At 45.4% G+C, this 26455-nt stretch overlaps 1 protein-coding gene across 1 annotated transcript in view; it reads right to left on the reverse strand.

Annotated features, from left to right (window-relative positions):
• Positions 1-26455, reverse strand: part of MAPKBP1 (mitogen-activated protein kinase binding protein 1) — a 93526-nt gene that overhangs the window by 49586 nt on the left and 17485 nt on the right. Inside the window, exon 2 of the mRNA XM_054400301.1 lies at positions 16034-16125. Within this exon, the coding sequence (XP_054256276.1) occupies positions 16034-16125 (92 nt within the window). The remainder of the gene's footprint in view (positions 1-16033; positions 16126-26455) is intronic.

Consider the following 26455-nt stretch of genomic DNA (forward strand, 5'->3'; position numbering starts at 1 on the left):
ACACACCTAGATCTGTGCAGGTGTATACATAGGTGTGTGCATACACATGGCTCCTGGCTGACTCTAACACACACACACATGCACAGAGCCCACATTCCTCTCTCCAAAATCACTCACTTCCCCAGGGGCAGGGAAGCAATGCCAGCAACACACCTACATGAGGGTAGGAGAAGCAGAGCTGCATTTTATTTCAACACTCTTGGCAAACACCCACTGAATCCTGCAAATGAGCAGCAGCCCCAGGGACTAGAGCAATGGGCAGCTGATGATAGGAAGGCTGGAGGGATAAAAGGATCACTGAGACGGTTCACAAGAAAATGTGCTGATCAGTCAGACAGGAGAGACTGAGAAGCAGTAGGAAACGGAGCCTTAAGCATCTGGCTGGTCCCAGATGCAACCAAGAGAGATGGAACAAGAGCCAGAACATGGCTGAAAGCCTGAAGAGCTTTGCATAAGGCAAAGAGTACAACTTTTTCCAGGATGGATGTCACAGAATCACAGCATACTGTATCAATTATTGAGAGAGGACTTGTCTCCATATGCTGAGGTCTCCTCCCAAAGTTATGGCTGTCACAGGCACATGGACAAATAGAAGAGAACAACCCTCCATCCTGACAGACCAGCCAAGACACCTGCTTTGGGGATCTCTTGCTCACCAGTTGTGCTCCACCCCTCCACTTGCTCTCAAGGGCCAGTACTTCTTCCACCAGCATCTGGAGGACAACCCCAGATTTTCCATTCTCAGCAACAGGCTGTAAGCTCTGTGCTGAGTCTGAAAGGACCCAGGCTTCCTGGGCTTGCCCATTCTGAACTTTCCTTGATCTGCCTGTAGCTCTGTTTTACTTAGTTGAGCTGTGACAGCAATTTCTCTAACTGACCAGGTGTCCATGGCTAATTTGTTGCACTTCTTTTTATCTTTGTGTGATACAACTATAGTTTTATATAAATAACAGTAATTTTTTGTAGACTGAGATATTTACAGCTAACTCAATAATGTATTGGAGAGAAACACAGGCATGGTGTGATAGCAGAGGCCTTGAGAAGTGGAGATGCAGGATGCAGTGCAGAGGAGTACAGGCACAGACTGATAAAAGATGAGGCACATGCTTGGCAGCAAAGACTCCATGGCTATGAACAACTCACCCAAGGTTTGTTAAAGACACACAGGCCTGAAGCTGATCAAAACAGGTTTAAGGAGAGAAAACAAGGAAATAATACCCAACAGTGCAGGAAAGACACCATACATAGTGAATTCAAAAGCACTGTGGAGCTGCAGACCAGCTAAGAAAGCTGTGAAAGTGTGTTAGCAAACATAAAAAATGACCCAGATGGGCCCTGGAGTGAGGAAGAATCCAGGAACATTCACAGTAAAGGGCTAAAAAGGCTAAAGATTTATGGTTTTACCTTCCAACAACTGACTTTAAGATCCAGAGAAGCAAGACAAGGGTAAGCATAACACCAGGAAAACTGAACAGAAATGAAGAAATGTATTAAGAGGTTTTGCTGCACTATCACAATTATTGAGACTTTTTCTATATTGAAATATTCTAATGCATTATTAATATTACTTATTTTTCTGTAGTAATCAGTGGCAGAGTAAAATGATTCCTGAGTTAGAGTATTAATAACTCAGTTATACTAACAACAAACTCCTGCCATTTTTTATGTGTACACACAGTCCACATAAACAAGGTGTGCTTCCTCTCTGCTCATAAACAACACCGAATGTAACAAAGTCCAAGGGGAGAGGAAAGAAAATGCACAGGTTTAGGGGAAGAGCAAGCACTGAAAGACAAGTTGAAGGGGGGGGGGGGGGAGGAAGAGAGAGACAGAAAATATTTTAAAAGCTGATGCACATAGCAATTCAGAGGGAAAGGAAAGAAAGGCAGAGATAAAGAGAAGAAAAGTTTGCAATTCCTGCAGAATAATCAATCTGCCATCAAGAGCTGAGCAAATTCAGCTCTTCAGCCCAACAGAGAAGATGGGAGCCCTCTCTGAAGGCACCCTCCTGGGAGCAAGTGGCTCCCTGCAGAGATCTGCAAACCCAGCTGGGCTCACACAGGAACATCTGACTCTACACTTTAGGTCTCCACTGACTTCTCTGCTCGAGCACCTCCCATCACCCACAAGTGTGTCTTCCTTTAAAATCAAGTCCCAAAGGAAAAATATATCCCTGCTTGCAAGCAACTGGCTGACACCTCTCTTTCCAGCAGCAAGCACAACCAGAGCATTCCCTCATTGTGCTTCAGCAGCTTGGGACCACAGAGAAAGATCTATACATCAAACTAATCATCTGGAGCAGATGAACATGACAGCTCATGAGAGATGCCTCAGGGCTTTAATTGTTTAACCATGAGCAAGCAGTACAGTCAGTATTAAAGAGGCATCAGTCAAAGGAGCAACCCAATAAGTAATACAATTTAAACTCTCACCCTGCTCTCATCTAATTAACCTTCAGAAAGAACCAGACTGAGGCAGGTCTGTGTCCCAGCCCTGTCCCCAGCATCATCTCCCTGGGGGGGATGGCCATGCAGGGGTAAGACTGGGCAGGCCCCTTCATTGTTCATTGACCCAACGTTGATCTCCTCTGCATTCCAGAGCAGAGGTGGAAAGCCCCCACTGTGGCAGAGAAACTGGAGCAGCTTTTCCCCCTGAACGCTTCGGTGAGCCTCAGCTTTGCTACAGCTCTGTAATGGTGTCAGAGGCAAAAAGGTCCCAAACCCACTTCTTCAAAAGCAAGGAGCTAAAGAATCACCCACTCAGACTGCTGCTGTTTGCAGCTCCTCTAGGCACACACAGAGCTCACAGCTGCCTTGGGCAGCAGGCTGCCAAGGCCAGCTAAAAGGCTATAAAGGCTCCTGCCAACCTTGCCTGTTTGGAGCCCTATGAGGTCGGGACAGTGGATGCTGGAAGAAGGGACAGGGGGAGTCTGCATCTCCCCACAGCTGCTCTCGGCGTCACAACCCAGGCACAGCCTTCTGCAGGTCCCAGTCCCAAACGTCCAAAGCTCCTGTGGGCTTCCTGCCCCAGCACCACCACTTCTCACAGCAGGTACAGCTCAGGTGTTGCCAGATTGGCAAAATTCAGTTCTGCCTGCATGATCTTTTTAGAAGCATTGTGACAGCTCTGGCTTTAATGGAAGATGAGCATTTATCTCTGATCTGTCTGTATCTCAGCATAATACAGAACCTTAAATGAACTAAACTTTTTCTTCAGAGCAGCTAATGAGCATCAGTTGTCAGGAGATCTGAAAAGACAGCTTTCCTGGAAGGAGAAGCAATCATGACAGAACTCAGTTTTGCTTTCTCGTATATCTACATCTTTTGTCACAGAGAAACGTGGCCAGGTTGGAAGCCAAGATTAAAAAGCATGAGGTCAGCATTGCAAAAGCCTAGTAACTGATACCACAGGCAAGGAAGTGGCTGGTATCAGCTCAGTTGGTTCTTGACAGCTAACCTAAAGAACCAGGTTCAGATGCACAATATGCCAGTTCTCATGTGCAGGACCCAGCTTCCAGCACTAGGCACAGCTGTCAGAGCCAGCCTAGCAGGGAGGGCCAAGTCTTACATCTGGTTCCTAAGCAATAGCCAGGGCACTTCTGGGCACGCTTACAATAAACAAAATACACACTGCTTCCTGGCACTTCTTGGCTATCCTAACATGATGCTCTTTCACCTTTAACTTGTTGGCTTTCTGACACCAAGAGAAACCCAAGACCATCTACCATGCCAGATCTTCCAGGAGGAAGAAAAGCATACATTCCCTGTTGTTCATACCTGGTGATGGCATATATCCTTTGGACTATATGTATGTCTTTTAAGTTAAACTCTGATTTGTGTCAAGGTTGCCAGGAGACACAGTGCCTGTTTTGAGATTCTTAGAAAGGGTGGAGCTCAGCTGAGGCAGTTGGTATCTCATTTTCATCCCAGACTTTGCTATTCAGTCCCCATTCCCCCCCTCCTTGCTCTTATGCAAGCTCAGGACTTGGCTCAAGAACAACTCATGTTGCTGCACCAAGGCTCTGGTTGCTAGGAGGTACAATTGCTGAAAAGATGCAGAGCAGGTAGAGAAGAGAGCAGGTTACTACCTGCAGGTACACAGTACACAGGGTTTCGGGCACTCCTGCTCTGTGACATCCCCCTCTTTTCTCAGGCAAATCCCAGGGAGTTGCAGAGCTTCAAGCTGAGAAAAGTTCTACATGTTCCAAAATAGCCAAGGCAGCAAGAGCTTTGTAACCACCCCTCCTGCCTATTTCACTAGCATGCACTAGCTTTCCAAACCTCTCACAGCTTCCCACTTGCAGAGCTCTACCAGGGTGTTTAACTCTGTTATTAAATGAAGCCAACATGCAAGTGACTCCCACCACAGCACTGACCTTTTTTTTGCTGTTGTTGTTTCTTTTTTGTTGTTTTTTAGACAGTGCTTCCTTTTAGTTCACATGCTGGTTAATGAGATCAAAGCACAAAGTATCAAAGTAATCATCTACATGGGATTATTTCTAGCCTGCCTCCCAATTTAAAAATCAAATTGGTACAACTGGCACAGTGAGAGACTGAGGGTAATCAGTGTTTCTCTTAGTAAGGCAGGTGGAAGTCAGTTATGATGAAGAAAATCATTAAACAGCAACTGTTGTAGCAGCTCCGACTGGCTGGAACTAGGGTGGAAGCAGTAACAAGCATGTACTATGGACATCTCCTGAAAATGGTTTGTTAGGCAACCCAAAGAGCAGTAAATTCACAGGACTTCTCCAAGAAGCACTACCTTTCCCTGCTTGCATCCTCAGGAATCCAGCACAGGGAAGCTTCAGGGGCACTCAAGTGGGGTTTTTTTTGTCACAGTCTTTGCAAAGATGAGGGGGAGGGGAAGCATTCCCATTTCCCTGCTCTCGCTTTCTTCATCTCTAACATTTTTGGTAACAGCAAGAATCCACACTCTAATACAAACTTTCTTGAGGGCTCAGCTAATACTTCAGGCCCCCCAAGACACACTGCACAGGCAGTGCCTGGACCTGCCACACCAGTCATGCAAGGCAGTGTGGGACTGAAGCTACCTAACTAGATTTGCCCTACCCACACTACTGAACTTCACTTACAGCTCGCTCACTCTGCTGCAGCATCACACATGGAAAGAAACCACCTCTCCAGGATTTCCATCCCTGGAGGTGAGAGCACATTCAAGATGCTTCCATGCACACTGCAGGCAAGGAGCCTTCCTTAGCCCAGAATAAGGGTCCTGAAATTCATTCTTACACTAAAAGCCATCCCCAGGGTTACTGTTCAGTTAAGCACAAAAGTTGCTTTTAGTTAACACAGTTGTGTGCCATGCTGTGGTTCTAAAGGGCCAAAGCTCAAAGGTACATGGTATGGAACAGGAGAGGGGTGTAACAAGAAAAGCTTTTACTTATTTCTTTGAAGAAATCAAAGCATTTGGATGTAAAAACACTCTGATGTTCAAAAAAAAATGCAAAACGCACCACTGAAGACATGTCTATGCATCTTCCATCCAACTTCCTCTACAAAACCATTCTGAGAGCATTTCTTTCTATCACTACCCTGTTCTGCTCTCCTGTCTCTGTCAAGAACCAGGCTTGCTCAGTACTGGAAACAGGTAGAAAAGAGGACACAGAAGTAATGGAGTTGGCAGCTTTTGGTGTTCTTTACCTCAATCAAGTCCTTAACTTTCTGTGCATAGGCCTACCAGAACATCACCCAAGCACGTCCCATGTATGGAACCAGCTGTGGGACATTAGGCAAGAGCAGCACACTGCAGAGGCACTTAAGCAGCAGCACAACACCTCTTCATGAGCTCTATTGCCTTGAAGGCTGACACCCAAACTACCAAGAGTCAGGATTGATCTACAGGACAGCAGCATTCATTAAGTAGTTGGGTTTTTTTAAGTCATCTGTTTAACGCCCTATTTCTATTACCTACAGCTTTACAAGGGAGGAAATAGAAAACTGTTATTTTTAGAAAAAGGTGCAAGCTGGGAGAAGCAAAGTGATTTTTCTCTACCTCCAGTCCCATGTCAACCTAAAAATAGAGGAAAAAAGTCTCAGTTCTCCATGCCCTACCACAGTTTGCCTCTTCCCCACTACTGCCTGTTTTCAGGAAAGTCTTCCTGTCCTTCAAACTCTCACTACCATCCCAAATACAGAACAACATGCAGATCAAGATACTTCTGCTGAGACCCCACCTGGAACACTGTGTCCAGCTCTGGAGTCTTCAGCACAGGAAAGACACACACCTATGGGAGCAGGTCCAGACACACAAAAATGATCAGAGGGATGGGACATCGTTGCTGCAAAGACGGCCTGAGAGAAGAGAAGGCTCTGGGCCTTGCAGTCTTTCAGTACTTAAAGGGGGCCTATAAGAAAGATGGGGACAGACTTTTTAGCAGGGCCTGTTGCAACAGGACAAGAGGTGATGGTTTTAAACTAAAAGAGGGAGATTTACATTAGATACAAGAGAGAAATTTTGTTACAATGAGTGTGGTGAAACATTGGCACATATTGCCCAGAGGGGCAGCAGGTGCCCCATCCCTGGAAACATTCAAGGTCTGGTTGGATGCAGTTCTGAGCAACCTGACTTAGTTGAAGATGTCCCTGCTCAATGCAGGGAGGTTGGACTAGATGACCTTTAAAGGTCCCTTCCAACCCAAATCATTTCATGATTTACTGGCCCCTAACACTGTAATTTTGAAGGTGAGGAAGGAAAAGAGAAGTAGGGTTACCAGCTTATCTCTGACTGTACCCAGTTTTCTGCTCAACTCAAAGCAGGGCTGCCCATACCCCAAGGCAATGTTCTCAGGCAATTTGTTCTGGGAAAGGCACCCACTCCCATTTGTACACTCCTTATCTCCACAGAATTCCTGGTGAACCAATCTGTGAAATGTTTCCCAAAATTTTTTCATTGCAATTGGACCATTCCCTTGGAAAAGTCTCACATCCATCTGAATGTCAAAACCATCTGGCAATCTAAACAGGTCTGTTGTATTGTGGGTTTTATCAGGTTGTTTGGCTTTGTCCAGTTTGGGTTTTGGTTTATTTTGTTGTTGTTGTTCTAAACAGCAGCAAACTCTGCTATCAAGGGTCACCAGATTTTAACTCTGATTTATCCCTGAGCCAACAGGGTGGGTCCAACCACTGGAAGGGCTACAAGAGGAAGCACAGAGTGCTACTCCTCACTTGAGGATGTTCTATAGCAGCAGCATGCTGGAGATGCAGCAGCACGAGTCCAGCCCTTCCCTGACAGAAAGGAGGAAGCACAGAAGTATGGATGAACACAGGCTCACTCCAGAAAGGATGGGGTGTACAAAGGAAGTGTTTTGGGAGCAAGGGTCGATGTTACATGGCTTCTGTGGAAAGGCAGGGGATAAACAGGCACGTTGGTACCTGGCAGCGTGAGGGAGGATGTCCTATCAGACTTGCTGCTGCTGCCAGAGCCTCAAATAGCAACTATGGGACAAAGCATCACACTTCATCTCTACTTCTCCTGAGGCTCTAGCAGCTGGCTAGAGAACAGCAACCCATCCCCTTGTAACCTGAAGGCTGGTGTGCTGGTTTGAGGCCAGCCAGGACATCTCTTGCCCCGAAAGGGACAAAAGAATGACACACACACAAATGGATTGGAGAGTGATGGAAAGTTTAAATGGAAAAGCGATTGGTGAAACTACAGAAAACTACAAAGCATAGTGGCAAAGAACATCCTAAAGCATACAGAGTCCCTTACACAATTCCCAGAGGCTTCCAATCCTTCCCTTCTCCCACCTGAGGGTAAACCCAAACCCTCAGGGCTCTTTCTTCCCCCTCCTGCTGCTAGGCAAGTCTCAGGCTGGCCAGGTCTGAGACTGCCCCCCCTCCATCCTCCTCCTAGCATTAGGCCTAGACAGGCCTAAGAGGCCTTGAGGATACTCCCCCGGCATTACCCGATAAGAGAGGACATCTCCCATGGGAGCAGAGAGGGAAGAAAGAGGAAGAGAATGACTCTGCAGATGGCTTTATAGGGCACAGGATTTATGGGTAGAAATACACCGTTTCCTGTGTCCACCCCTGTGGGTGGGCACCCAGGACACCAGAGGTGTATCTCATGCGGCAGTGGCAGGGGGCACCCAGCCTAAACTGCCACAGCTGGATTAGTGTATGGCTCTCTGGAGAAGTAACCAGAAGCTCAGTGTACATCAAAACATCAGCTCTGCATACAGCAAAACAGCAGCTTGTCTCCAAGGGAGCTGGCAAAGCCAAACAGCAGCACTGCCTCGACTAGTTTTTCAGTATCAAGTGTGACACAGGGCACAAATCACAACAGGTACTGAAGCCAAGCATCCCACAAGATTCCCACTGTCCATTACGAGATCTTGAAACCTACTCCACTGCTGGCAAAAACAGCATTAACCACTTCCTCAGCCAGCAGCTCTGCTCAGGCTCCCAACACCTTGCCTCCAGCACTGACAGCACCTCAGTGCTGCAGTCAGTCTTCAGTGCATGCAGCAGACACCGCAGCTCTTTTGGCAGAGACTCACCACAGTCTCCCTCTGATTTAGTAAGAAGCTTTTCTGCCCAATTCTTCTGACATTTTGTCCTACTTTTCTCCCTTTTCAGCTGGCTTGCTGCAGGGCTGCAGCTGATTCATGGCTATCTCGTTATTTAAGATTCTTCTAAGTATTATGTCCACAGTTGGTTGTCACAGGTAAAGATTTTCAGTTAATTAGATGGGACATCAAGAGCCCCTGCACACACACACATGCCTGTGGCCTGGCTGATGGAAACTGTCTGGAAGTCAATTTGACAGGTTTGATTCCATTCCACTAAGGACTCATACCAGGGGAGTTTGCCCACTGCTCTGGGTGATCACTGGTGCTGTTGTGTTTCACAGAATCATAGAACGGTTTGGGTTGGAAGGCACCTCCAAAGGTCATCTAGTCCAACCACCTCTGCAGTCAGCAGGCCCCTCAACCAGATCAGGTTGCCCAGAGCCCTGTCAAGCATCACCCTGAATATCTCCAGGGATGGGGCCTCAACTACCTCCCTGGGCAGCCTATTCCAGTGTTCCACCACCCTCATGGTAAAGAACTTGTTCCTAACATCCAATCTAAATCAGCTCTTTTCCAGTTTGAAACCACTGCCCCTTGTCCTATCACTACACTGCTTCTTCATCTCCCCTTCTGTCAAACCAAGTGAGATTACAACTGAACTGGATCAATACACAGCTATACTCTATTTTATAGCTGCAGTTTTATTACAGAGACATGGATACAACATAGAAGAGTCTCCAGGACTCACAAAAAAAGAGACCAAGCCAAAAACTAATGTAGAAAATCTTGCCAAGCTGTACAGGCAGATGGAAAGAGCTCTGATGAGTAAGTATGCACCCGATCCATTAGGCAAGGTGCTTTTTATCTGAAATACAACGATGGGCATTCAAAACTGCATTTAACTGCTCTTTAGACGAGAAGAAGGCATTTGCTCCAGGACTGACTGATTGTTATCTGTGAATCAAACAGGTCAACAGCAAGAGAGCAGGGAAGAAGCCAGAGTCCCCTTAAAACCACTCTGAAGTTAAAATATCAAAGTAATGATTCTCTGCCCTGAAAATAAAGCACTACTGCAAAGAGGTTCTCCACTCCCTTGTCACAAGTGCAGAGAGTTTGCTCACTTGCCAGAAGCTAACACTGGATTAGGCTTCCCCAGCCCACCCTCCCTGGCTAACCTACATTAATAAAAGTAAGGAATGAAAGGAAGTATTTTATACTTCAGGTCTTCGTGACTTAGGGCAGATATGCTTCTTGCCCTCCAGTGGGTATCCAGAACAGGGAGATTTAAGAGTTAAAGTATTTCTGCTTCTTTCTGAGATATCTACTATTGCTGGGGAAGGAAAGGGAGCAAAGGGTTTGGATGCTTTTCATCAGATTTTTTGGACACTTTCAGGATACTGAAACTTGGTGTTATTCCTTCCTGGCACAGGCAAATCTGTGTGGTTTGGTTGTAATGGCCCAACTCAAACCCAGCTGCAGTTACAGCTCTTCAATTCAAATCATGCTTAGCAATCTCAATGAAGGGGATTTGCTTATCTTCCTCTCAAGGTCCATCATAATTGTGACAGCTGGAAAATCTCCCCACATGGTATGTACAAGCACAGTAGAAACACTCACAAGAAATGCATTAACAACAGTCCAGATTCCTAGGAGATGAGGAGGGCAAAGAGGTCTGGTCCTTGAAAGCAACTGTCCCATCTTAAAAAGGACTAAGCATGTTGCTTCTGGTGTGGCCAAAGATGCTGACATTTGCTTTAAACCACAAATGAGAACTTATCTTCATTTTAGGGCAGGCTTCTACAATCTTTACAACACCACAGGATTCTCCTTTAGAACAGAGTATACAAGGAAGGCCTAGACAACATTCTCCTTCAGAAGTTTGGGTTAAGCAAAACTGAAGAAGCCAGCATCAACAGAACTGGATTTATCTCCTGGCAACCCAGCAGTTTGAGTATTTCAATGTCCCTGTACCTATTAAAGCTGCATTTGGGATCCAGCCCAAGAGTGTTAGCCTTTATGCTTAAGAAAAATTAGTGAAGAACTGTACCTGCAGAAAGCAGGAGAGCTTTGCACAAACTTAATGTGTATCAAAAGGTACACTGGGTTTGTAAAGAAGTGGATTTCTAAAGGCAACCACCACTGTGACATTCTAGCAAAGTAATCAATTACTTCAGAAAAACATGCCCTGAAAAAAGGCAGGGGTACTTGTCATCCTATAAATCAGGATTTCATTGTCCATGTAGCCACCCATTCTAACCTGGCCACAACAGTCATAAGCCTTGAAAACAATTCACTTCAGAACAGCATTTTGCCTCTCTCACCAGCAGTCATCTACTAAATGTGCCTCTCACAACTCAGTGTACCCCACGGCCTAAGACATTCCACTTTAAAGAGAAAAGAGAGAACAAAGCAACATTATGCCTGGTAAAGTTACACAACATTTATCCTAAATGTTATTCTTCCATTGTGAGTTATATGCAGCTTAAGGTAAAAGGAAATTGTTCTAAGATGACAATTTATTATGTTGTGGAACAATATATCTATATAATGATGGAAAATGATGATTAAAACTTTCCAAGGATGGGCTGGAAACCACTTAGCCTTACAGTCTATCTACCAGAACTGGAAAGAGGTATTTGGGACAAAACCAGCAACCACTTCTGGAAAAGAAAAATCCTCATTCTTTCAGATTCCAGGGGGATTTACCACTCAATTACGTGAGACAGCTCCACACGTGCTGAGCAGACTCCTGGCTGGGTTTAAAAACAACACATTCATTTCCCACTGTGCTCCTCCCCTTCCTCCCTTCACTATGACACAGAGCATGGTCACAGCCCTGTGATGGCAGGACCTGACACTTACCTCCCTGATCTGTGGACAGAGAGCCAGGAGGGGTATGAGTCAGAAGGGCTGACAGAGCTAAGAGGCTTCCACTCAGTACTGCAAACCAGCCAAGAGACAGAAGGAGAAACAGCAAAGGAAGGAGACTGTGGCTCGATTCTGCTGTAGTTCAGGTTGGCACACGAGAAGTTGCTGCATTTATGTCCCACATGAATGGCACGACAGCAGCAAAATAAATTTTTTCCTGGACAGCTGTGCAGTCTTCTGATTTTGAACATACCATACCACTATTCATTTCTGAATATTAGTTGTCCTATCTTAAAAAAACCTCAGGGTGATAAAGGTGAAACAGAACAAGTCTAGGTCTTCAACAAGATCTTGTGGTTAGAAAGCAGCAGGAGAAAAGAACATCTCGTCTTAATTTTGATCGCATAGCTCCTTCTTTCATTGTCCATCCCTTCCTAACTACAAACCAGGGGGATTCATTCTGAAATGGTATAGAATGTGGGGACTTCCAAATCATTTCTTCAGCAGATGTACTGCACACACACTGAGAGAGCCCAGGGACCACGTCAGTGCTGGCTACATTACTTTCTGGGAGAAACCCAAAGAAATTCACTTCACTGTGCCTCAAAGAGGATTCACTGTGTTAAACCTGTGTTTGCCTTCAGCAGGAGTTGCTGTGTGTTAAGAGATATCCTAGAGAGCTGAAGGTAGGGGAAAAAATACGCAAGCTGAGACAGGTGAACTCATCACACATGCTATGTGTGGAATATGTTTCCCCAGCAAGGAACACTAAGGTGAAAATCCCTGACTTCTATCAGGATGGCTGGGAATTGCTGAGCAGACCTAGAGGGAGGTTCTATATTCTGATTTGGACAGAATATAACAGAATAGTGTTCAAAAAGGCACAGCACACTGAAGAGCTCCTATGAAGGAAAAAGACTGAAGTAGGCAAGTGCCTCACATGAAGACAAGGCTCCCAACAAGCTATCATTATCAATGGGGAGCCAAGGCAAGAAGAATAAGGAGAAGCAAACTAAATCAGTCAGTCATACCAACCTACAGGACTAAAAAACAACAACAAGCACAAGCCCAAAACCAGATAAGCTGACCCAAGCTATCTGAGCAACTGATCTAGAATTTAAATGGACATGTTGTGTCTACTCCCCTTTTTTCCTTTTTTAATGCGAGTCATCCTCTGAGGATTTTCTTAGCTTTGTTTCCTTTCTTGTTTCTAGGAAACAGAACCTCAACTAGCTACTGGGAAAAAAAGAAGGAAAAAAAAAAAACACACACCACCAAAAGAGAGTAAACCAAAATGAGAGCAGAAAAAAAGCAAAGGGAAAAAACATCTGAAAGAAAAGGACAGAGCATTGGTCCTGCACAATTGCATTTCTCTCCCCTCACCCTTCCTACCAGACTGACTTTGTTACTCACTGCATAACCCTGACAGACATCAAACTAAGCTACTCTGGGTTTATTTCACTTGCCAGCGTAAGAACAGGCAAGTGTAGGCAGCAGATGTGCAACCTTCAGAGAAGATGCAATTTTCTCACCTGTGCTGCCTTATCTCCCAAGACAAGAGCCTTATATGAAAGTGGTGGCCTAATATATGTGCAGCATTTGGTGCCTTTAGCCTTGATGGCAGACATGAATCAAAAAGGATCCTGTAACACAAGCATCCCACCAAAACAATACCAGGGTCAGTAAAGCTGCTGTCACAGCAAAAAGAGCTGTCAGAACAAAAGCCTCATTAGGGTCAAAGAAGAAAAAGGATAAAAAGTTCAAAAACTAGTAAGAAGGGGAGAAAATAATAATAATGTAACACTCAGCTCTTTGGCATCGCTCTGGAGTTGGAAAGAGCTTGGGTTGCTTTGGGAACTGATTCTTTTAGGAGATTCAGAAACTCCAGAAATGCAATCAGATTGTTGGTTGGGTTTTTTTAAATTTATTTTAGGCAAACCAGAGACCATGGCTAAGATCCTGCTCAAAGAATGCCTGAGCTTCTCATGCACAAGTCCTCACTACATATGCATTTGTATGGCTGATGGGGGTGAAGTCAGGATGCCTGGGGCAGCTGTTTTGATCCTAACCAAATGCACCTAGGTATGTTGAAAGTGTTCTTAGGAAAATACAGAGCTGTTACATAAATTCAGCTTTTAGTCGTAGGACAGACTGAAGGAGCAAAGAATCTCTATGTCAGGATTGCAAAACCTCAGCTGAGCAGAAGGCTGAGGAAATCACTGGAGAACCTGCAGCACAGGTGAAGATGACCAACTTGCATGGACAGGTCATAAACCAAACGTGCATGAGCCATATCCAGGCTGTTACATCAGCCTCGTGTAAGAGGCTTTAGCTGTCCAGTAAATTAAAACAAATAGAAATAAAAATAAACAAAGCCAATGCTAGGATTCTGGCACACCAAGAGAAATTCACTGGAAATGAGAACAGAGTAAAAAATACAAACAAAACCCAACAACAACCCCTTAATGAATGCTGGTTTTGGTAGAGATTCTTGACTGCAACAAATCACAACGGCATCACAAAACATGCTAGCCATGGCACAAAAGCAGCAAGTCACACAAGCCACTGAACTGCTACAACACATATCTAGTATATTCCATAGGTCTCCTGCCCAGGCCATAAGATGCCATCACCAACAAGTTAAGAACAGGAATTTCTCTGTAAAGCCCTAAGGAATCACATAACCTTTTAATTACCCAAAAGAATCCCAGGTGTCCTCATGCTCGATTAAATCAATGTTAGGCGTGCACAAGCTCATCAGAGGACATCACTAAGAACTAATCTATCTTTAGCTATGCATGAGCCCAAAACATCTGTTTGCTCCACTTGTTTGCTTCTCTCTCTCCTTGCCCTCTTCAAGTCTGAACTTACTCAGTATAAGAAAAGATGCAGAGGAAGAGGCAACACATGCTGGAATGTATTTGCCTGGCTCCAAAGAGCTCAAGCATAAAGGATGCTGTCAAGTGCAGATATGGATCTCAAGTGGTCTGGAGGTTAACAGACTGCTCACTGACAGAAGAACAGGCAATGGGCAGAAATTTAAACACATGAAATTCCATTTGAACACAAAAGAAAAACAAAACAATGTCCCCACACTTCTTTTTATTTCGATTTTTTCTCTCTTTTTTCTTTTTTTGTTTTTGGTGGGGTTTGTTGCCGTTTTTGTTTGAGTTTGGTTTGGGTTTGGGTTTTTTTTGGTGTTAGTTGGTTGGTTGGGGTTTTGGAGGGGGGGTATTACTTTTGTGTGTGTGGTGGGTTTTTTGGTTGATTTGTTGATAGCTGTTGTCATGGGTTTTTTTCTGACTGTGAGAATAATCAAACACTGGAACAGGCTACTCAGAGAGGTTGTGTAAATCTCCATCTTTGCAGATATGCAAAAGCTGCCTGGCCGTGGTCCTGGGCAGCCTGTTCTGGGTGTTCTTGCTTAAGCATGGGAGTTGGCCCAGATGATTTCAAGAGGTTCCTCCCAACCACCATGATTTTGTGATTCTGTGAACTAGGATATCACCAGGATGGGCAAAAATTTCTAATCTCAGCTTTTGTGTTTAAGAGTATAGCTGTGCAATGCCACTTGAGGATACTGCCCTTCCTCTTCTCCTTTAGCTTGCTGACCAGCAGAATAAACTAGCTTGTAAGAAGAGCTGTGCTCATGTGTACTTCTGCAATCCAGCCAGCTGGAGTATGCTCACAACAGTGCTACATTAGGCAGTGAGGGTCCTCCTCAAGAGTCACTTTTCCTTCTTCCCAATCTGTTCCCACTACAATATCATATCTTTGACCTAAGTCATAAATGTACCCCAAGTCATAAGTGTACCCAATCTCAACAACCACACTTACACTGGCAGGGTAGAACGTTTTTCCTCCTCGGCTTTTCAAAATGCCATCCGAGATCTCTGCCTGCCTCTTTCATAGCCCCTTTAGAAACATTCCAGGGCTTTGTTCTTTCAGACAATTCCCATTCCACAGATCAGCAAGAACGACATGCTCTGCTCCTCCTGGGACACACGCCCTTTGGGTGAGCTCTGCCTTCAGTAAGATCAGGATCTGGTCTCAGTTGTCTATGACTTTGCTAAATGTGCAGCTCACAAAGCCACTCTGCAGCCCTCAGCTACCTCTCTCAAGGTATCTCTTTTGCTGTCCATCAAAGTCTCTAGACTTAGACTGCAGTTGATAGATGTGTTGCACTCCAGAGAACCCACATGCAAGCGGCTGCCAGCCTAAAATCTTTCTCCTCACTTGGATGAGGAATAAAGTAAGTCATCATCTGCTAGAAGGCTTTTGTCAGTTCATTGAAAGCATCACCTGTTCCATTAGGTACTCACTGGCTTGAGCACATGGAGTCATGTGCAAGTTCACCACACTACAGAGCAGGGTTAAAAAGCCCACATCCAAATTAGAGAAAAGGAGAGGGGTTCCACCAAAAGGGATCCCAGTAACACTTGGTGGGTAAACTGCAATCTTCTCCCTTGCTAATTACACTAACAGTGCCCAGTCCCATCGTTCTCTGGTGTTAAAAGAGTGAAGAATGGCAAATAGCCTCCCTGCAGAAGACCATAGTGGAAACACCCTAAATCTTCCTGTTGATACATCAGTCCTGGTTTGTCTTAGCTTTGAAGAATGTGGTTAGTGACTCACCCTGCTGGATAAGCAACGAGGCCAGTCCTGGGGTCGCAGGCTAATCCTCTGCCTCCTGACACAGTTATTCCCAATACCTTCTCCAAAGTCACCTAGTGAATGAGAAACACAAAACAAGAAACATTAGGAAAAGTGAGTGCAATTCAGATGGACTATACACAGACACTGATGGTCTGGTTCACATTGGCACTGAGGAGAATCTCAGCTCCCAGAAATTCACTGGCAAGCATCCAGGTAGAGAAGCAACCCTACTCAGTTATCAACACAGGCACAGTAAAATACTGCTGGGGTACAGAGAAGGGGTCATCATTCCACTAATTATTTTTGTCTATGACAGAGTATTGAAAAGACAGAGGACTGCAAGCAGCAGGTAGTGCTGCTGCAGCAGGTGGTGAGAGGCATACTCACTGTCCTGCAATTCCCATGCTCCAAGCAAGAGCAGCAAATCACTTTTTTGGTGCATTTTCCCAAAAATTGTTTCTAGGTTGACCCCTCTCTTTGTCCCCTCCAGTATTAGCTCATTCGGCCTGGTACCAGTCCCATGTTCCTAGGAACTGAATAATTTTCTTCCCACAGTGCTGGAATGGGAAATCACATCCAAGGGACCAGAGCATCCCTCCTCAGGAATCTCAAAAGGCAGAACAGCTTACATGGCTGGGTTCACAAATCCATGTACCAGTGACCCATGCAAGAGACAGTAATCCAAAATGCTTGCTCTCCCATCTGAACAAAGATCTCCACTATTTTTAGGAAAAGAAAATAAATGCAATTAGGAAGAGCTACTTGGAAGATACAAAGATTCATAGGCAGGCCTCTGAGGCAAGAAGTCAGGCAAAGCAAGGAAAAAAAAAAAAGGAAGAGGATAGATAAACACAACACAAGATTTTGGGGAGCATTCCATGGCAGAGAAAGCATCAGAATTTAGCAATTACCCCAAGGTAAAAGGCTGCAGTGGGATTAGACTGCACAAAACCTGGTCTCTGACATGAAAGGATTCAACCTCTGAACACAAACCAGTTTTCAGCCTTGGGGTTGTTTTGACCGACACAAAATTATTCCCTTTCCTTTACATTTGCACAGCTTGATTTTATTTATAATGTATTTGATGCATACATTCCTCCCCAGCATTGCTGTCCCTGCAAAACTCATACATTTTACTGGGTCACAGTCCTCTGTTTTTAATTATCATTATCATCGTCTAAGTTATATTTGGTTAAAGCCCTAAGGGTGTGGACGCAGTTTAATAAGTTACTATTGCAATAATTACCATTATCTTTAATAGCTGCCCCGGAGATGAGCATCTTGTGTTCAGACCCACATGGTGCACAAAAGGCAGGGGCAGAGCAGGTTCACCCAGCCACCCTGACCACACAGCTTACCAGCCCTAAGGAGTTCTGCTGTAGGGTGAAGACACCAGGTGTCATTTTGTTCATGGCCCAGCGCACACACTAGAGACAGAAGTAACCCCAGAGAACCACCTCGCTTCAACAAGTAAAGCAGGGATGAGATGCTACCACTTAGAGCCAGCCAGTTCAAATGTGGCCTGCTTTCAAACCAGTGACATGGGAAATAGAAGATTTCATCTCTCTGTCCCTGGAACATCTTGTTGGGGTTTTTTTCCCTTTTGGTAATAATATACCCCAGATACTTTGAGACAGTACGAGAGAACACCAAATTGTCCCCTTCCCTAGTGAAATGACTATCTCTGGAAACATGGCTTTTAAAAAACCCCACTGGATTTGTATTTAGGAGAAGAACATACAATTAAAAACCTATTTACAGATCAACGGATAAAGAAAGAGTTTTGTTCCAACGTTAAGTTGGAACACCAATGTTGGGGAGGAGGAAGGAGTGATGGAGGCTGGGAGGATATCCACTCTTCCAGGCTTGCTAGCAAAACCTCAAAACATTTCTTCCTAAAGCAGCCTCACAAATGCGCACAAAGAAGAACCCAATCCTTCTGCTGCTGAGCTTCCAGCTCTTATCAGCAGTTCCCAACCCATCAAACTACAAGAGGCTTAAATTTCTACACAAACTGCATTCTTGACTGGGAAGGAGGAAGTGGAAGAGACATGTGCCATTTAAGTGCTCCAATCTAGATAAGGCACCAATTACTTGATGCTGTCAGCAAACATCAATTTAGCAATGCTGTGCTTAGCACAGGCTTGAGCTCAGGCTGGCTCAACTCTCCTCCAAGGCACTACTTGACCTTGGCCACGCAGCTATTCAGCAGCAATTCAGCAAGCTACTTTCACCAACAGGTACATTTTTGCTCTGTGAGGATGTATATCGAGCCTCTCAGCGTTGAGTCTTACACCACAGCTGAGCTGATCTTACAGCTGCCTGCTCTGAAGGGGTCAGCTCTTCCCCCCCCTCATCCCACTCAGCCCAGTGACACCTCCTGCTATTTCCCTCATGGCAGCACTGGCATGGCAGCTGCCTGCCCAGCAGGTCAAATCAGCAGAAAACCATGTTGTAGTTTCTGTTTTCTGTTTGCCAGCTTGGGGAAGCTGCAGGGAGTTCAAGGCCAGGGAAAAGAAAAACTGTCTCCTTTCAGCAGCAACTAGACCAACCCAGCTGCACCTTCAAAGCCCACCCTGCGCTTGGTGGTGCAGAAAAATCTTCCCCCTCCTGGTCTTTAAGAGGGAGAGAAATGGAACAAGAGTACCAATTTATCCTGGCACTCCCCCTACCAACATCAAAATCTCATGCTTGCTCCAGGTTCCTCTCTCACTCTAGGGCCTTTGGAGGTCCCATGCTGCTCTGCCAACAGCACATTTGTGGCAGTGCTAGGAGGTGGACAGTCTACCTTCCTCCTATGGTCAGCACAAAGCTCGACATAAAAGGATCAGCTCAGTCTTGTGGTCCAGTTATTCTACTGCCAATAGCACCATCTGGCCTCCAACAGATCACTCTTTCCACTAGAAAATGACGACTATTAAGGCTGTACCACTGGCACCTAGTGCCACAGAAATAGATACCTGTGTCCAGTGACTCATAATTAACTTTCTGGAAAAGACTCCCCCTCTTTAGCTCCTAGTCTTGTCTTTAAAAGCCTCCTAATGTAAAGAATCTGAAAGACAACCCCATAAGCCAGTCCAATAGAAGTTCTTACAACACCTCCACATAACAGCCCTTGAGTATCAAAAATCTACTTGTTTCAAAAAGGAACACATGCACATCTAAAATGTGACCTCATGACACTTGTGAGCTCTATTCCCACCACCCTGCCCACAATATACTAGGGCTTTATCCCCATGAACAAACTCCAGACTAGGTGACATAAGGGCAAGAGGTTCAGTCACTCATCACAAAACACAACAAGAGAACAAAAAAATAGTTCAGAGAGAAACACGGGATAAAGTGGATCCCTCTCAACTTGCTAGCTAAAACAGAGGAAATATTAATGCAGTTAATGCAGGGCTGAAGTACACTAACCTTAACTTCCTAATCTGGAACTAAAATTTGTTATCAAAGAGCAAATTTGTGGATGCGGGTCTGCCATTATTCCACTTCCAAAGTTACAACCAGATAGGAGTCCACTTCCTCATGGAACCACTGCCATTTACACAAGTGGCACTGCCACCGCTGCTCAGGTGGCACTTTAGCACATCCCAATCAGAAATAAATTCCCTGACACACCTTTCCCAGCTAACCAGAGAACCTGGAGAGTTCCCCTGCAGACCTTAGAGGCCACATTCATTACCGATAGCTCCCACGCTGGCCCAGCCTGCTTCCCGGAGTCGTGGGACATGTCACTGCTTGCTCAGGCGGTCACAGGCAATCAATGGGCCACCTCTGCACCCTCCTCCAAGCCTGGAAACAACTGCAAGATTAAACCTGTCATTTTGTGTGCCTAAATTAGAGGTGCAGGGAGGAGGCTGGCTATCCACATTTGTTACTTCATCTGGAGGCTTCTATTAATAGTGCTTGGCACTTTTGGCCAAGGTTCTCTATGCAATTTGGAGGCATTGTCGAATGGATCCACACATAACCTGCTTCTGCAGCTCACTTAGCACTGCCACTATGCTACCTGCAACCACTCCATCTCCATTCCTTTCAAGATCAACTTTTTTTCCACACTCTTAGGCACCAAACCCAGAATCAGCTGTGCAGCTAACACCTGCCTTGCAAAACCTGATATTCCCTCATTTTCCAGGCTTTAATCTAAATTGGGCTGCTCAAAGTTGCACAAACACAAAAAAAATCTAGTGCTTAAGAAGATCACTTTCCCTGTTCCTTCCACAGCAGATTCCAAGACCATCAGATAGTTCCCACACGTGGTAGGACCAGACCAGCAGAGAATTGAGTTCCAGGACTTGGTATACAGACAGGTATTCATGTCAGCCAGCTCTTCCCAGGGAGAGGGGCTCGCTGCAGCCTAATCCAACCTGGAAGTAAAAGGACACACCCAAGAGCTGCCCTTGCTTCCCTCAGGCATGGTCCCACGCAGCATGAGGGGGAAGCCCATGCTTGCGTGACAAAGCCATGCCACATCTGCCTCAGCACTGAGGTGCAGATAATCCTTTTGGAAAGGCTGGTCTGAACAACCCCGCCAGCCCTGTTTGTCTTTTCAGGAAACAAGACACACGACCAGCTGTTCCCAGCTCTCACAGAACGAGTTTCATACTTGCGTGAGCTATTTCTGTTGTTTTGAGGAAGTCACCACGTGCAATTGTTTCCACATGCTAGAAGGAAAACACAGAAATCCTTGAAGCCTAATTTCACCCCTCTGCAAACACTCTCTTCCTTCCCATTGTTTACATCCCTTTGGGACCACCTGCACTGCAAAGCCCCACAGGAGGTACACACTGTGGCCTGCACATCTAAGCTGCCCACTGCTAGAAAGCAGTAGTAAACACCCTCAGTGCAGTTTTAAGTGCCACCAACACATGTGCCAAAGGGGACAACCTAGTCACAGTGACAGTCCTGCCTGACCTGATCTCACAGACACTCTATACAATTGCACTGCTTTACTACTGAGCCATGGGCTGCTGGATAGGAGCCCCTGTGTCCATGTCTGCTTGACCACCAGCAGACTTCTGCAGTCTGGTTTCATCTTAGAGAAAGAGAAGAAAAAGAAATTTCAGGAGACATCCATTTTTAACACCAGGTATCCCTCAAAGGGTTTCAACTGCAGGCTGAATGATGCTGCTGCTCATCCCATCATCCTCCCAGGCCCACAAAACACTAAGTAGGAATTCAGTAATATTCAGCCCCAATTCCCCACACTCATAAGCTCAAGAAATTAAAGAGTTTTCTGACTCAACCACCTAACTTCCCACCTTCTAATATTAGCTATGCTCCCCTCTGGGCCCCAAAACTCATCATTCTCTACAAATGCAAATTATTCAAGCATGGAAATAAAGAAGCAACTGATTTGAGGAGATACATGCAACCCTCCAGTCTTCAGAAAGACCAAGGGGAAATAAATGTGGTGTTACTGTACAAGGCTGCCCATATGTCCCAATACCTACAGCATAAGGCAGGAGGCTACAGCCTGGGAAAACCATGTCCACCAAGCAGATGTGTCTGTTCCAGGCTTCATAAAACTGGCTATCCTGGATCAGATACCAGTATCTAAGCCTGGTTCCTGTTTCCATTTGCAGCCATAAGTGAAGGAGAAAAGTGAGGAAGCACAGTATCACAACCAAATGTATAGATAAAGTTTCAGAGCAGGGAAAGTAAATTTGCACCTTCCTCGCCTCCTGTCAATCTCCTAGTCTCAAAATAGATATTCTCAATTTTTAACCTACTTCAGTAGAGTTCTCTACCATGAACTTATCCACTGTCTATAAAAGTTTATCATTCACATCTTTTGGCAAGGAACCCCACCAGTCTGGTACATCTTGTAAGAAGAACATCTCGTTTTAAACCTCACTTCTACTAGTTCTGTTTGATGTGCCCTAGTTCTTGTATGGAAGTTCTTGCCTATGAAGATCCAATCCCCACCTATCATCTTCAGGTGGCTCATGGTTTTATAAGGAGCTACGTTATCACCACAAGTCATCTGTTCCAGGTAAAAGAGTCTACACTTACACTGTTTCTGACTGTCTTGAGAGCCATTTCATATCTTTGATCAGCCCTGATGCTCTTCTGTGAGCCACCTTCCAAGCCCACTAATCTTCCTGAGATTAAGAGGAAATGCCAAGATTGCATACAGCTTCAAAGTGTGGTCACAGCAAGTGTTTAGAGAGCAGAAGAATAAAGTCTTCTGGTTTGTTTTCCATTCTTTTTTCCCATTATTATGTGACACTCAATCTGCCTTTTCGACATTTAAGATCATTTACAGTCAGGAGCAAAGAGGTCACTCACTCTCCTCCACAAAGACACAAATGAGAACTGCCGCTTTGCACTCGAAGACAAATCCCCTGTTCTCTTCTCTCTGCTCCCCTCTGGAAAGGGAAATCCTATCCTTGAATCAACAGTTCGGTCTCAACTTCCTCCTTCCCCTCCAAGCCTTTCTGACTCTTATTCATGAAGAAGAGCATCCTCAGAGGGAGTTCTTACAGTGCAATTACTCCATTTCACTCCAGAAGGGCTACTTCAATAAATGTCCACATGTAGACAAGTTCTGTTTTAAAAGCCTTCCCACGGGCCTGTGTATAACACAGTTAACGTTTGAATCCATTTAATTAAGTAGCAGCACTTGAGTCAGCATGAAAAGACAACATCCACCAGACCTCATCTATCATCCTCTGCACAATGTGCCTGCTCTCACCCCTCTCCTGGCTGAACGTGGGCATATTAATAATGTATGTGCAAAGGCACATGCTCCCGAGGAAGCAGTGGACACAGAAACCCCAGAGATACATAAGTCATGAGGGCTACTTTGCAAAGTCTTCTCTAGCACGCCAAGTAATCAGCTACTGTCTTGTATCATCAGTCCTTTTGCCTTAAAAAAGGATAAATAAAATGCTTTTAGGGCCCAACTTGAGACCTCGAAACTCTCAGAGTCCTGGCAAAACACTCAGTCCTGGCAAAACACTCAGAGAGGGAACTCCAACATCAGGCCTGAGTTTCACCACAGCACTGTGGTTTTCCCACCTCTCTGCCTATATCCTGCTCACCGTTTTCAGCACCATTGCACACACTCCAGAGGGCTTTCCATGCTGTCACAAAGTCGGATCAACGCACCCCGGCATCCCATACGTGAAAATGCATCACGGCAGGACATTGTCAGTGTCAGCACTTAAGAAAGAGCCATCTATTTCTTACATAAGTGACATTTGATACAGAGCTCCAAACCTCACAGCTGGCCCTGTTTGTACGTCCGTCCTGCTGCCCCCAAGCCCCACCACAAAAAAGCACATCTAACCTCCAGGGAGCAGCGCGCACGCTGCAGGCTCTAATCCGCCGTCGGAACACGCTGTCTGATCTCCTGTTACTGCTGCAGAAAAACAAAGGCTTCAAGTTTTACATTTTGCTCTGCTGTGCTTCATTTGGCGCATGAAACACAGAACACTAATTACAGTATACCGTTCTACTTAAAGGGCTGTCAGCATTCCCACTGCAAAGCCTACGCTTCAGGGCTTTGTAACACAGCTGTGAAATAGTCATTTTGCACTTGAGCTTGACATGCAAAGGTCTGGCTTTGGCTCCAGTTCCTCTGTCTGTTTGTTTTGGGGGGAGTTGGGGCTTTTGTTGTTGGCCTGGCTCGGAGAGGGCTGAAGATGGGCGGATGGAATTAACTGCAGGGGATGTTTGACTTACAAAAGCACACAAACAACAAAGCCACTCAGCTCTGTCCTTCCCATACCCAATGTCTTCCTGGCGTTGTATGTGCACATAGAATATGCACTTTTACATTCTTTTAATATATAGGAGTCTTTGCTACCCTTTCCCTCCTCTCCAGCTTCAGCCTTCTACCCCTCAGCATCCAACGCAAGCAAAGCACTGTCTGGACAAGCCTGAAGACCAAAAACATTCCACCTGCAAAAGCCACAGTAGTAAGCCAAGCTCCAACACACAATCAATTCAGAACATCTCTGCCTTGACAGAGCAGTTTCCATGTCTCTCACAGCAAATCTCACAAGCTTTGCTCACTGCCACCATCGTAGAGTTGCACCAATTGCCTAACTGACCCTCCAGGAACTTCTCCAAGACCATCATCAAACTAGTTTCATGCAATCCAACACAAAGGCTTGTGGCAACACTTCAAAGTGTTTCCAGCCAATGCTCAATTGTTTCATGGGATGAAACGATTCAGAGCTATGTCTGACCACTGAACAGGCCCTCACATTTTAACCAATCTTAAAGAAAAAAAAACAAAGAAAAAAAATTAAAAACCAACCACTTGACCAGAACATTACCACATGCAACAAGCAGTTGCCAATTCTGGGCAATCTGATTTCAAGATAATTGCTCTAAGAACATCAGGGAACAATCTCCCATAACACAAATTATGCACAGGAGTGGCACGAGTAGAAATCAGCTTGCCAGAGGTTTTGAATTGCTGAGTTAGAGGAAGCATTACATTACATTTGTAAACCTGCACAAAAGCAGAGGTGGGATCTGGGGGTGTTCCGATGGAAATGCTGAGCCTCAGCTCTAATGGCTCTGCCAGGTGCCAGGACAATGGCTGCAGAGGGGTGTGCATGTATTTATTAGAAGTGATCCAGGCAGCTCAGAGAACTGGGAAGAGAACAGAGGCAGAAGAATGGGAACATGAGCAGGTCCCCACAGGCTGTCTTTCCACACGTGCCTGCACAGTGCGTGCATTTGTCCATCTCTCCACACAGCCCCTCTTGCTTGCTCTCCCCTCCTGGCCTCCCCACCGTGCTGGCTGCTTGCAGTCCAATTCCAGCTGTCAGGACTGCATTCCTGACCCGTCAGCCCCAGCTGTCAGGGGCTACGTGCTGAATCTGCATTCTGCCTTCTTCTTCAAGCACCTGGAATAAGGCAGTCCCAGGGCAGCCATAAATACCATTGCACAGCCCCAGGGAAGTGGGTGGGAGGCTATTAAAAGCACCTCCACCAGGAACCATAGTGAAGGAACTCAAAACTGACAGCAGCACACATCTGCAAGTATCCCTGTGGCCTGCAAAAGAGGACATATTCAGGGTTAATTTCCTACCAGCTTCTGCAGCATGACTTAGCCATCATTAAATAATTACCTTCTGTTTCTTCACTTAACACCAGGCTGATCCCCCAGTTTCTCTTCTCCACCCCCACACCCAGGTCCAGTTTCTTCTAAAATACTGCAGGGATGAGGAGAGGGGCATGTAACCTTATCAACCCTGGCTAAAGACATAGCAAGCAGCAACTTCTCCCACCCAGCCATCATCTCACCATAAAAGCAGCCCTGACTCTGATTTTCATGAGATTTCACAAAACTTTCAGAATATTTGTGCTTCAAAGATACAAATGTGATGAAGGGACAAAGGGTGGAACGTATGTAAATTGTCCGCCTTTGTTGATGTTGTCATGATGCTATTTTGACTTTGGTGTGGGGAATTCTTTTTGGCGATGTAAGGAAAGTTTATAAAGATTGTGTGATGAATGTGCACAGGAAAAGTGACTTCAAACAGGCTACAGGTTTGCATACAGGCACACAAAGAATCAATCGTGATTTATTCCAGACTGAGCATCTGCGCATGGAGACAATCGGACCAGCTCCATGGGCAGGCAAGCCCTATGGGACACAGCAAGGAGACACATCCTGTGTGGGCAGGCTTCAAAGAAACCATACCTTCAGCTCTTGGGACCTGGGATTCTGCAGAATCAGTTCTTCACAGGGAACAGATTTTTCTGACTTGCAGATGTGAATGACTTTTTCATAAGGAAAGTGAGCAGGCAAAATACCAGACTTCACCCAGGGGGTGCCTCTGCCCTCACACATAGGCAATTTGTCCAGTGATTCCTTCTTTGTTGTAGGAAAGGAAACCAATTTACCTTCCACTGCATGGAAAACCATCTGTATAAAGATTGGGTACAAGTGAGGATTTGCAATGCTCCTCTATCAATCTGTCCCAACAGTGGAGATCAAAGGAAGCAACTTCTGACTTTATGGCAGGGTTATATATTGGTCTCCTCCAAATCCACACACAGGGCCTGAATATAGGCAAAGAAAGTGCTTCAGTGAGTCGAAGTAAAAGAAGTAAATACAGCTCCCTTGGGCAGTGTTTCAGTTACTCATATAAGGGTTTGAAATCAAGCAGGAACAAACGGTTCTCTCAGCATAAGGGTCACTGTTTATCATCATTAATCATCACTCCCCAGATAGGAAAGGCTCTTTCCCCTCTATTTCGCCCAGGCTTTAGCACTCAGGAGAAGCAAGAGACAAGAACGAGGAAAAGAGCCAAACAGGGATGTGGGTACAGGCTGGCAAGGCTGTTCCCTCTGCAGCTTTGCCAAAGTCCCTCCCCCCACAGCCCTGGCCCCAAGCTGGGCCTGTTCCTAAATATGAACAGCCCATAGCTG

This window comes from Indicator indicator, chromosome 4, assembly GCF_027791375.1.
Source record: "Indicator indicator isolate 239-I01 chromosome 4, UM_Iind_1.1, whole genome shotgun sequence".
NCBI classification, from domain to species: domain Eukaryota; kingdom Metazoa; phylum Chordata; class Aves; order Piciformes; family Indicatoridae; genus Indicator; species Indicator indicator.